The 12,848-nt window shown below is 34.9% G+C and overlaps 1 protein-coding gene across 1 annotated transcript; it reads left to right on the top strand.

Annotated features, from left to right (window-relative positions):
* Positions 1-321: 321 nt before the first annotated feature.
* Positions 322-720, top strand: LOC101139242 (elongin-C-like). The gene has a single exon (XM_055353224.2). It carries the CDS (start codon positions 373-375, stop codon positions 718-720), a length of 348 nt encoding a protein of 115 aa, XP_055209199.2. The 5' UTR covers positions 322-372.
* Positions 721-12,848: the final 12,128 nt, after the last annotated feature.

Raw genomic sequence — 12,848 nt, forward strand, 5'->3', positions numbered from 1 at the left:
GAAAACTGTCTTTTGAAGTGGCTATCACAGTTTGCATTCCCACCAGCAGTGAGTGAGAGTTCCTGTTGCTCCACATCCTCACCAGCATTTGGTGTTGTCAGAGTTTCAGATTTTTGCCATTCTAATCTTTTGTAATTGTATCTTACTGTCATTTTAATCTGCAAATCCCTAATGATGTATGATGTTGAGCATCTTCTCATATGCTTATCTGCCATCAGTATATATTCTTTGATGAGATGTCTGTTCAGTTCTTTTGCCCAAATATTTTTGCCCAAATATATTTGCCCAAATATTTGGGCTGCGGTGGTTGTGGGGCTGATGAGAAACCACTGAAGTTCCTGGGGAAGCAAAGTAGAATTTCATAAGAACAAAATGGATGGAGAGGAGAAAACCTGTGGTGGCTGTGAAGGCCCTGATGCGATGTATGTGAAATTGATATCATTTGATGGCCATGAATTTATTGTAAAAAGAGAACATGCATTAACATCAGGCACAATAAAAGCCACATTGGGTGGCCCAGGTCAGTCTGCTGTGAATGAAACCAATGAGGTCAATTTTAGAGAGATACCTTCGTGTGCGCTATCAAAAGTATGCATGTATTTTATGTATAAGGTTCGCTACCCTAACAGCTCCACCGAGGTTCCGGAGCTCCCAATTGCACCTGAAATTGCACTAGAATTGTTAATGGATGTGAGCTTCCTAGATTGTGAAATAAAATAAATTATAATAAATTGTTAACTCTTTTCAGTATTTAATACCTGTAGTTCAGTTAGTAATTTTTTCATATATAGCATGTTGCTTGTATGCAGTTGAACTATATAAAATTCATTGCAAAGGAGATTATCTTCTGTTTTTTGCATAGCAATCAAAGTTGAAATTTGTTTGCTACATCAACAAATTAAGGATATTTCCATAAACTGAGAAATAAAGATGCCAATTTGTAAAAATAATAATAATAATCATAAAGATAGTTATTTATATTTACCAATGTGATGACCAATTCTGGTTCTATGCATTTCTTTGTAAAGATCTGTTATTTTCCTCTCAAATTATTTTCTTTTAGCTCTTCTATGTGTAACAAGTATTTATTTTATCTTTAACTCCAAATGATATATTTATTAGCTATGGAAATCTAGGCTGACATCTTTTTTTGTTTGTTTTAGTCATTTCAGTAATTTGGTTTTGTGGCTGTACTTTCTGGCATTGTTTCTGAAAAAAAAAGTCTGCTGTCATTCTGATCTTTGTTAGGTGAATCATTCAGATTTTCAATCTAGGAGATGATTGTTTTTATTAACTTTGGAAATTTGTGCACCATTTCTTCAAATATTTTTCCTAGGTCAGCCCTCTTATCCTTTTTCCTGACACATTCTATTTAAACTGCTTGAAGTTGTCTCACAGACAACGATGTTCTGTATATTTTTTAGTCTTTTTTTCTTTCTGTATTTTATTTTATACAGTTATGACAGCTATATCTTCAAATTACAAATCTTATCCACTATAATGTATGATATACTATTAATTGCCCCTAATAGTAATAATAACCATTTTAATGTCATTATCTACTTAAGACCTGTGTCTTTTTTTTTTTTTTTTTTTTTTGAGACAGAGTCACTCTGTCACCTAGGCTGGAGTGCTGGTGGAGCTATCACAGCCACCACCTGGAGCTCCTGGGGTCGATTCTCAACCTCAGCCTTCAGAGTATCTGGGACTACAGGCACCTGCCACCATACCTGGTTAATTTTTATTTTTTGTACAGATAGGATCTCACTATGTTGCCCAGGCTGGTCTCAAAATCCTGGGCTCAAGTGATCCTCCCACCTCAGCCTACCAAAGCACTGGGATTACAGGAATGAACCACCGTGCCCAGCCTCACCCTGTCCTTCCTGAGTTGGTTTTGATGGCCTAGTATTTCTGTTAATTATATTTTTCTGCTTAGTTGCATGTCTAGTACATTTTCATTGAATTTTACTGATTGTGTGCTAGATATTTTTGTATTCTTATAAGTTTTCTTCAGCATTTTTAGCTGGGCGTGGTGGTTCATGCCTGTAATCCCAGCACTTTGAGAGGCTGAGGTGGGCGGATCACTTGAGGTCAGGAGTTCGAGGCCAGCCTGGCCAACATGGTGAAACCCCGTCTCTACTAAAAACACAAAAATTAGCCGGGCATGGTGGCACGTGCCTGTAGTCCCAGCTACTCATTAGGCTGAGGCAGGAGAATCACTTCCACCCAGGAGGCAGAGTTTGCAGTTAGCCGAGATAGTGCCACTCCACTACAGCCCGGGTGACAAAGCACAACTCCGTCTCAAAATAAGTATTCTTAAGCATTTTAGAGTGATTCAGTTTTACTGGGAAATTGATCCTTTTGAGACTTGCTTTTACAAGTTTGTTAAGTGGTGCCAGAGCAGTGTTTAGTCTGAAGTTAACTTCCCCACCACCCAGACAAAGCTCTTCCAAGTGTTCTGTGCGATACTCTGAATTATGAAGTTTCTCACGTTAACTAGTGGGAAAAGGAACGATTACCAGCCATGACTAAGTCCCAGGGATTGCTCCTTCTTCTCTTTTTAATGATACTTTTTGCAGCCTCAGTACATGTGCCCAAATGTATGCATTGATCAGTACTCAGCTGAAGGCGTGAAGGAGATCAACTGCAGATCTTCACGTCTCTGTGTGTGCAGCATTACCATTCTTTCTTGTGAATTGTGGATATTTCCATAACCAGAATTTTTGCTTTATCTCAGAGAGCTCTGGGCTCTACAGTGCTTCCCCTTCTTATGTCATAACAAAAACTCTCCCTTGGCCATCAGCTGTGGAGACTGAAGACTCCTCTCATGAAGTTTTGTGTCTCTCATGAATCATTGTCTTTTGTTGCCTGATGTCCAATTTTGTTAAAATATTTTTTTAAAACGCTTACATTTTATCTGGTTTTTTTTTCATTGTTTCTGGTGGGAACTTAAATTCTGGCCTGTTGAAAGTGTAAGTGTCTCCTTTTTAGTTTAAGAGCCAATTCATATTGTATTTCTGATATTCTATGGGAATTGTCTTGTTCAGGGTTTTACAGAGTTTGGACATTGATGGAAATAAAAAAAATAAAATTCTAAAAATGCAACACCTTTACATTCAGATTGTAACAGCTGTAATTCAGTCACCTATTCTTTTTTAAACGAGCATTTATATGTGAGTATAAAAATTATTTTAAGTAAAATTCATGTACTTGTTGTTTTTCTCCTTTTAGATGTCACATTTTGAAAACAATAATTTATCAATAGGTCGATGCAATAATAACAATTTTACTGAAGAGTATATTAGTCGCCCTTCTTTTGTGGAGCAGTTTTGATGAAGTCCTCTCTCAAGACAAAGTCATGATTTTTGAAGCCTTTTCTGAGATCTTGTCCAGTGTGTAATATTAAAACGTGCCTTCATTGCTCATTTGTATCATCTTATACCACGTAAAATTTTTCTTTGCCATAACAACCCTAATATATTTTTAACTTATGTCTAGGTCTATGTGAAACAAATAATTCCAAAATTTTATTCTTTTAAACTACTAAAAATTCCCAATATTTATATTATTATGGGGACTTGTTATATATATAGTAAAAATAGGGGAGAGTTCAGTAATTACAATGCCAATGCCCCCAAATACATTCTAATAATTAAAAAGTAAAAAGCAAACCCAACCTTCTTTCCATTTAATAGATACTCGATTAATGCAGAATAGCAATCAACTTTTATGAGCATTTTGATCACAAAGCTGCTTCACTTCTTACCAAATCAGCTTCACTGATTCATTATATTTTTCCTCTTTCTGGCCTGCCTGCCTGCCCTCCCTTACTCCTTCCCTCCCTTATTTCCTTCCTTCCTTCCTTCCTTCCCTCCCTCCCTCTCTCCCTGCCTTTCTTCTCTCCCTTCCCTCTCTTCTCCTTCCTTCTCCTTCTCCTTCCTTCCTTCCTTCCTTCTTTCCTTCCTTCCTTCCTTCCTTCTTTCCTTCCTTCCTTCCTTCCTTCTTTCCTTCCTTTCTTCCTTCCTTCCTTCCTTCTTTCCTTCCTTCCTTCCTTCTTTCCTTCCTTCCTTCCTTCCTTCCTTCCTTCCTTCCTTCCTTCCTTCCTTCTTTCCTTCCTTGTTTCCTTCCTTCCTTCCTTCCTTCCTTCCTTCTGCTTGCTTTCATAATATTATTTGGGGAGCACTGGAATAATAGCATTGAGTTATCATGAGCGCTCATGATAAAGTGGTATGTAGTACATTTGCGTTCTAACATAAATACAAGTGGTATGAAACCTTCAGAGACTTAGTTGAGATGCTTTGTTCCTCTTTGCTTCAACTGACAGTGCAAGGAACAATTTTAGATTTCTGCAGGTTTATGTCTCACAAACATGTACACAGTGAACAAAATTTAAAGCAATTCTTTAGATAACTGAGACCTTAAAATGCCTACTTCCATCTGACATTTCAAGATAATTTTTTTAACTTGTAAAAATTGATTTTGCTTAAATTATCTAGATATATGCCTCATCTGCACTCTGCTTTTTGCCCACAAATGTATCTTGTTTATTTCTCAGGTCTTTTTTCACTCCAGTCAGGTTAAAGTTTTTGAATTGATTTGACTGATGACCTCACATCTATCTTTACATATTTACATCCAACCAATTATCAGATGCTAAAATGAACTTTGACAAATAAGAAAACTTTTCTCTCTTGAATAGTGGCTGAGCTGTAACAGACTTGTGAATTTAATCAGCCTTAAAATTAGTATGAGCATGTGTGTGTGTATGTGTGTGTGTGTGTGCACGTGTTGATATGTCTATTTAGAGAGTCTCCGGTCTCATACTTTTCTCAGATTTTCATCCACCAAGCAGCTTTGTGAAACAGATGCTGTTTATCATGTCTTTGCCTTCTCCAAGTTGATGTTAATTTTAGAAGTCAATGAGAAACATGGAAAGCTTAAATTCTTCGTCAAATTAAATGTGGCAAAGAAGACATCAGAATGTTACAAGAGTCTATTGGAAATATATCTGCTCATTGGTTCTTGTATAGTCTTCTTTCTGCAGAGATCTATATTTATGCATGTTCCTTGTTTGCTTCCTTAGAAATCTATAAATTATATCTATATCTGTCAGTCTGACAAATGTATTACCTTATACACCCATGGAGAATTTTATCAGGATAATTTTAATGGCCTGTAGCTATTGAACACAGCTGGTGACAAACCCTTTCTTCTGTTATTGACCACAGCATTAAAACCGTTTTCAAAACAGTATTCAAGAAAGCCAGAAAATTGGGTACATTGTGTATCTTCTATTGAAATAAGATACTGTTTGTAAACAAAAATATACATGTTCTTATCTTTATAACTGAATTTAAATTTCAGTTAATTAATAAATGCTTTATTATTATGTTTGACTCTGAAGAAATCTTTAAATTTAAGCTTTGAAAAAAAGACATTATAAAATTATATCACTCAGGGGAATGAAAAGGTTAAATAACCCTTATTCCTAACTTTTCACATTCAAAGTGCAACTATAATTTCAAAGTTTTTCAGAATTTTAATCTCTACTGTGTGTCTAGTACTTTAATATGTAATTTAATCTTCACCAAAAAAAACTTCATGAAGTAGGTAATCTACTCATGATAGATTCTATCTATCACTATTTTACTGATTAGAAAACTGAGTCTTGAATACAGTGAGTATATTGATCAAAATGTATACAGTTGGCAAATGTCAACTAGGACCTTTCTACTAACAAAGTTTTTTTTGGTTTTGTTTTAATTAGGCAATATGCACTCAGTTATATAATAGAGGATGATTATATAAATGGAACTCTGATTTGGTAAATTGTTTTTAAAAACTAGGGATTCAAAAATTCCTAGAGTATCTATTTTCTTTCTCCTCTTCCCTTTTCTGCTCTGTAGTATTTAGTGGTGTATTATTCTAAGAAAATAAAACTAATATGCAAGTTCATAATAATGTTCTTCAAGCACCCTATGTAGCAAAAGCCATAAACCCAATTTATTTCAGAGTAGTTTTCAGATCACTATGTTTGAGAAATTGCTGTGTAATTTCAGAATCAACAGCTAAAAGACTTGGCTTATAGGTTTTATTTTTTTTCTTATGAGAAGAAATACCATTTAATGTCCACCATCAATTGTAACATTGCACTGAGGTTTTAGTAAAATAATTTGCTTTTACTTTCTATTATAGTCTTTAGAGTGCTTTAATTGGAATCCCATTATTATCTTTTCATTGAATTTCAGTCCAAGGTAGATCATAAAGGCAGCTAACTGCATTAATAAGAAGTACTTTTACTATTTCAAAAGTAAAAATATTTCACTATTTTTGTGTCTTGAATATGAAGATTAGGTATTCTTATAAGAAAAGAAAAAAAATACTGAGTGACTTCTTTAATCTTTTTCAGTCTTATGACTAATTCTTTCTTTTTTAATTAAATATTCATTTTAGGATTAATGATTCCCTTAAAATAATAAAATAATTATAAAATGTATTTGCTCAGGCCTATCGTATTCTACAATTTCCAACATTACAAATATTTTTTTATTCATTCATTCATCCATAAAATATTATTTAAAACCTACTGTGTGCCACCTCTTTTGCTAGAATCTAAGAATAAAATGGTAGAACAAAACAGTGTATTGGCCTGGAAGTTATTAAACAAATAATCATAAAAATGTATTATGATAAATTATATTAAGTGCTTTGAAGAAAATGTGCAGGAACTTCTAGGAACATGTGTTAAAGAGACCTGATCTGGGGTGGTGAAGTGAGGAAGTTGGGATAGGAAGTCTTCTCTGAAAAAATAATGTTAAAACAGCTTTTTTTAAAGGAATGTGTAATAATTAGGCAGAGAAGAAGGGAAACAATAAACTAAAAAGCTTTTGCACAGCAAAAGTAGCTATCAGCAGAGTAAACATACAACCCACAGAGTGGGAGAAAATCTTCACAATCTACACGTGTGACAAATGACTGATATCTAGAATCTGCAACAAACTCAAATTAGCAAGAAAAAAACAATCCCATCAAAAAGTGGGCTAAGGACATGAATAGACAATTCTCAAAAGAAGATATACAAATGGCAAACAAACATACAAACAAATGCTCAACATAGCAAATGATCAGGGAAATGCAAATCAAAACCACCATGCAATATAACCTTACTTCTGGAAGAATGGCCATAATCAAAAAAGTTAAAAAATAATCGATGGTGTGGATGTAGTGAAAAGGAAACACCTCTACAGTGCTGGTCGAATGTAAACTAGTATAACCACTATAAAAAAACAACGTGGAGATTCCTTAAAGAACTAAAAGTAGAACTACTGTTTGATCCAGCACTTCCACTACTGGGTATCTACCCAGAGGAAAAGCAGTCATTATACGAAAAAGATACTTGCACATGCATGTTTATAGTAACACAATTTGCAATTGCAAAAATGTGGAACCAGCCCAAATGCCCATCAATCAACGAGTAGATAAAGAAACTGTGGTATGTGTGTGTGTATATATGTGTGTGTATATATACATATATACATATATATATAATATATATGTATATATACATACATATACATATATATACATATATACATATATTATATATATGTGTATATATACATATATAAATAAATAAATAAATACTACTCAGCTATTGAAAGAATTAATGGCATTTGCAGCAACCTGAATGGGATTGGAGACTATTATTCTAAGTGAAGTAACTCAAGAAAACCAAACATCATATGTTCTACTCCTAAGTGGGAGCTAAGCTATGAGGATGCAAAGGCATAAGAATGATACCATGGATTTGGGGACTCGGGGAAAGGGTGGGATGAGCGTGAGGGATAAAAGACTACAAATTGGGTTCAGCGTATACTGCTTGGGTGAAGGATGCACCAAAATCTCACAAATCACCCCTAAAGAACTTACTGGTGTAATAAATACCACCTGTTCCCGAAAACCCTATGGAAATAAAAAAATTAAAAAAATTACACAAACAGAAGCCCCTGAGGTGAGGAAGAGCATTGCTGGCTTAGAGAGAAAAACATGCAATAAGCCAAGAGTGTAGTTACAGGCGAGACTGCACAGGGCCTGGGGACCATTCTGTTTTGGAGTCTCTACCCCATGAGCACTGGGAAATCACTGAAGGATTATACCTAACTGATATTAAATATTTAGACATGATTGTATATCCAGAAAACCCCATTGTCTCAGCCCAAAATCTCCTTAAGCTGATAAGCAACTTCAGCAAAGTCTCAGGATACAAAATCAATCTACAAAAATCACAAGCATTCTTATACACTAATAACAGATAAACAGAGAGCCAAATCATGAGTGAACTCCCATTCACAATTGCTTCAAATAGAATAAAATACTTAGGAATCCAACTTACAAGGGATGTGAAGGACCTCTTCAAGGAGAACTACAAACCACTGCTCAATGAAATAAAAGAGGATACAAACAAATGGAAGAACATTCCATGCTCATGGGTAGGAAGAATCAATATCATGAAAATGGCCATACTGCCCAAGGTAATTTATAGATTCAATGCCATCCCCATCAGGCTACCAATGACTTTCTTCACAGAATTGGAAAAAACTACTTTAAAGTTCATATGGAACCAAAAAAGAGCCTGCATCACCAAGTCAATCCTAAGCCAAAAGAACAAAGCTGGAGGCATCACGCTACCTGACTTCAAACTATACTACAAGGCTACAGTAACCAAAACAGCATGGTACTGGTACCAAAACAGAGATATAGATCAATGGAACAGAACAGAGCCCTCAGAAATAATGCCGCATATCTACAACTATCTGATCTTTGACAAACCTGACAAAAACAAGCAATGGGGAAATGATTCCCTATTTAATAAATGGTGCTGGGAAAACAGGCTAGCCATATGTAGAAAGCTGAAACTGGATCCCTTCCTTACACCTTATACAAAAATTAATTCAAGATGGATTAAGGACTTAAACGTTAGACCTAAAACCATAAAAACCCTAGAAGAAAACCTAGGCATTACCATGCAGGACATAGGCATAGGCAAGGACTTTATGTCTAAAACACCAAAAGCAATGGCAACAAAAGCCAAAATTGACAAATGGGATCTCATGAAACTAAAGAGCTTCTGCACAGCAAAAGAAACTACCATCAGAGTGAACAGGCAACCTACAAAATGGGAGAAAATTTTCACAACCTACTCATCTGACAAAGGGCTAATATCCAAAATCTACAATGAACTCAAACAAATTTACAAGAAAAAAACAAACAACCCCATCAAAAAGTGGGTAAAGGATATGAACAGACACTTCTCAAAAGAAGACATTTATGCAGCCAAAAGACATATGAAAAAATGCTCATCATCACTGGCCATCAGAGAAATGCAAATCAAAACCACAATGAGATACCATCTCACACCAGTTAGAATGGCAATCATTAAAAAGTCAGGAAACAACAGGTGCTGGAGAGGATGTGGAGAAATAGGAACACTTTTCCACTGTTGGTGGGACTGTAAACTAGTTCAACCATTGTGGAAGTCAGTGTGGCGATTCCTAAGGGATCTAGAACTAGAAATACCATTTGACCCAGCCATCCCATTACTGGGTATATACCCAAAGGACTATAAATCATGCTGCTCTAAAGACACATGCACACGTATGTTTATAGCGGCACTATTCACAATAGCAAAGACTTGGAACCAACCCAAATGTCCAACAATGATAGGCTGGATTAAGAAAATGTGGGACATATACACCAGGGAAGACTATGCAATATAATATATTATGCAATATAATACTATGGAATATAAAAAAATGATGAGTTCATGTCCTTTGTAGGGACATGGATGAAATTGGAAATCATCATTCTCAGTAAACTATCGCAAGGACAAAAAACCAAACACTGCATGTTCTCACTCATAGATGGGAATTGAATAATGAGAACACATGGACACAGGAAGGGGAACATCACACTCTGGGGACTGTTGTGGGGTGGGGGGAGGTGGGAGGGATAGCATTAGGAGATATACCTAACGCTAAATGACGAGTTAATGGGTGCAGCACACCAGCATGGCACGTGTATACATATGTAACTAACCGGCACATTGTGCACATGTACCCTAAAACTTAAAGTATAATAATAATAATAATAATAATAATAATAATAATAATAATAAAGAAAGAAACATGAATCCTTAAAATAAATAAATAAATAAATAAATAAATAAATAAATATTTAGACATTTCTTTCTTATAAGGAGAACTTCCTCACAAGCTAGAAGAAGAAACACTCCCTTTGGCTGTAAATTTTAAAGTTGAACATTGTAGACTGTATATCCATTTTGGAGTACAATGCTATCTTTCTATAAGGAAATACTAGTTTAGGATGCCCAAAAAGACCAATTACAATATTCATTGTTTGCTAGCATATGGCTTGGTAAGTCTTTACCAAGAGTAATCAGAATTTATCATAGAGCAATCCGAATTGCTCCTTGATGGCTGTTGAACACACACATTCTAAGCTAAATTCTCTACAGATAATCCGTTGACTTTGTTCACCGTTACTTTGGGAAATCTGACATTCAGGGAAGTTAGATGGAGAGGCTGATTCTATTCTGAAAGTGTAAGTGTTGAGAATCTGCTGTCTGCAAATACTTAGGCTTTTTCTTCCTCTTCCTTTCCCAGTTGTCTTCTGTTTCTTTAACTTGTCTTCAAATCATGTTTTCCTTATTCTTTCCTTTTTAAGTTATATTATCTTTATGTTTTGCTATATTTTGGTATGATTTTTACTTCTTGTTTCACTATCTTCTCACTGTAAGTATACTTTAATCAAAATATCATTAATACATGCAAATGTAATGATAAAGATATGTTAAAATGTCATTTAGCACCAAAATGTTACAATAAAAAACAAATCAGTCCCTTATTTTCACTTTTCTATCTCATCTTTCCATTCCCCAAATACAAGAACTTTTGACCATTTAAGTGTTCTCTGGGGGAAATAAACCTGCCAAATATATAAGTAATACACATATTATAATCAATATTTAATAACTTCCAACATAATTCCTATTGCAAATAAGGACGTTAAGCAACCTATTCTGTTTTCTTTTTGTATTATCCTACTTACATAATTATAACTTTTAAGTGTAATAAATACTTGCTTCATGCATTTGCTTATTTTTTTAGTTAGTTACTAAACCTTTTCACGTATTTTGATGGTTTTGTCAAATACCTGTCAACAAAATTTTCCATAATATAAAACATCAGGTAGGAGTTTTTTAAAAGTTTGTTTTGGTTGTTTACCACAGCCTTCCTGTGTAGAGCTATGCAACTTCCTGATCCATTCCAGATGGCTACTTTATGGTATTATTACATGTTTTTCACCCCCCACCACCCCGGGAATTTCCTTTGTGGTCATATAGAAGCTGACTTCACCTAGCATCTATATTGGATTCCAGATTTCTGAGGCACATATGTTTCTTTGTCTTGGCTTACTCCTTTTTTATTTTTAATATGGTTGCTTTCTGAACAAAGAGTGCAAGTGAGATGAAGTGTTTGAGACTCAAAGTCAGAAAATACAGTTTTTGCTATTGTCACAGTTGATTGTTTTGCTAGGTATAGAAGCCTAGGTTTAAGATTATTTCCTTTCACTCAAAAATAAAGCATTAATTTCAAGAGAAATTAAAGCATTGTACATTATCTTCTGCCTGCCAATGTTCTAGTTTAAAAGCTCCATGCCTATTTTGTGGCTGATTCTATTCATAAAGCCTTTTTATCACCTTTAGATGGTTTTGGGACTTTTATTATGATTTTCTGATACATCCTGATGATATGCTTGGAAGTAAACTTTTTGACTTTTTCTTTTTAAAATATTACAAAGTAATAGTTGCCAGTCAAATAGCAATAAAAGACTATAAACTCATCTCTCCCTTTCTCAATACTCATAGGTGGCTATTTTCTTTTGACATTAACTTCAGTATTTCTAAATAATAGGTATGCAGTCATGTCTCTTGATCTCTATGATTTTCAATTTTAGAATACATGTGCTAATTTTGCATTATTTTCTCCTATTTTCTGTGAACATTTTTAAAACTTCTATTAAGCAAATGTTAAACCTTTCATATTGATTCCCTATTTTTCTATTTTTCCCCTATGGTTCTTCGTTTGTTTGTTTTCTTCTACATTTCAGAAGAAGAATTTATTTACTATGTCTTACAACCTGGCCTTACTACCATATTTAGTTTGTACTTAAATTATTATTCCTTTTGCCTGGGCATGGCGGTCTATGCCTATAATCCCAGCACTTTGAGAGGCCGAGGTGGGTGGATCATTTGATGTCAGGAGTTTGAGACCAGCCTGACCAACTTGGTGAAACCCTATCTCTACTAAAAATACAAAAAATTAGCTGGGCATGGTGGCAGGCACCTGTAGTCCCGCTAAGCAGGAGGCTGAGGCAGGAGAATTGCCTGAACCGGGAGGGTGGAGGTTGCAGTGAGCCGGGATTGCACCACTGGCATTCCAGCTTGAGCCACAGAGTGAGACTCTACCTCAAAAAAAAAAAAAAAAAAAAAAAAATTCCTTTTAAGATTTATTCTGCTTATTGGAGTTCCTTTATTCTGGAATTTTCCTTTTTAGGTATTGCGGATTTGAAGCATTCCTCAAATGTTTCATGGCCACCATTTAGTATTTAAGACTGAAAATTTCCTATTTCCAGCAGTGACATTTTTGTTTGAGATATAAGTAGGAACTTGAGGTGTTTACTGCTATAAGTACAGACTTTCATTTTCCTCTTTTGAGTCCCTAATTCACTTCACTGCATTCCAATTTTTCAGTTTCTGGAGCATTTCT

The sequence above is a fragment of the Gorilla gorilla genome, chromosome 8 (genome assembly GCF_029281585.2).
Source record: "Gorilla gorilla gorilla isolate KB3781 chromosome 8, NHGRI_mGorGor1-v2.1_pri, whole genome shotgun sequence".
Taxonomy (NCBI): domain Eukaryota; kingdom Metazoa; phylum Chordata; class Mammalia; order Primates; family Hominidae; genus Gorilla; species Gorilla gorilla.

What these genes read in the sequence shown, in the direction of transcription:
- LOC101139242 (XM_055353224.2), top strand. Translation starts at nt 373, where the DNA reads ATGGATGGAGAGGAGAAAACCTGTGGTGGCTGTGAAGGCCCTGATGCG.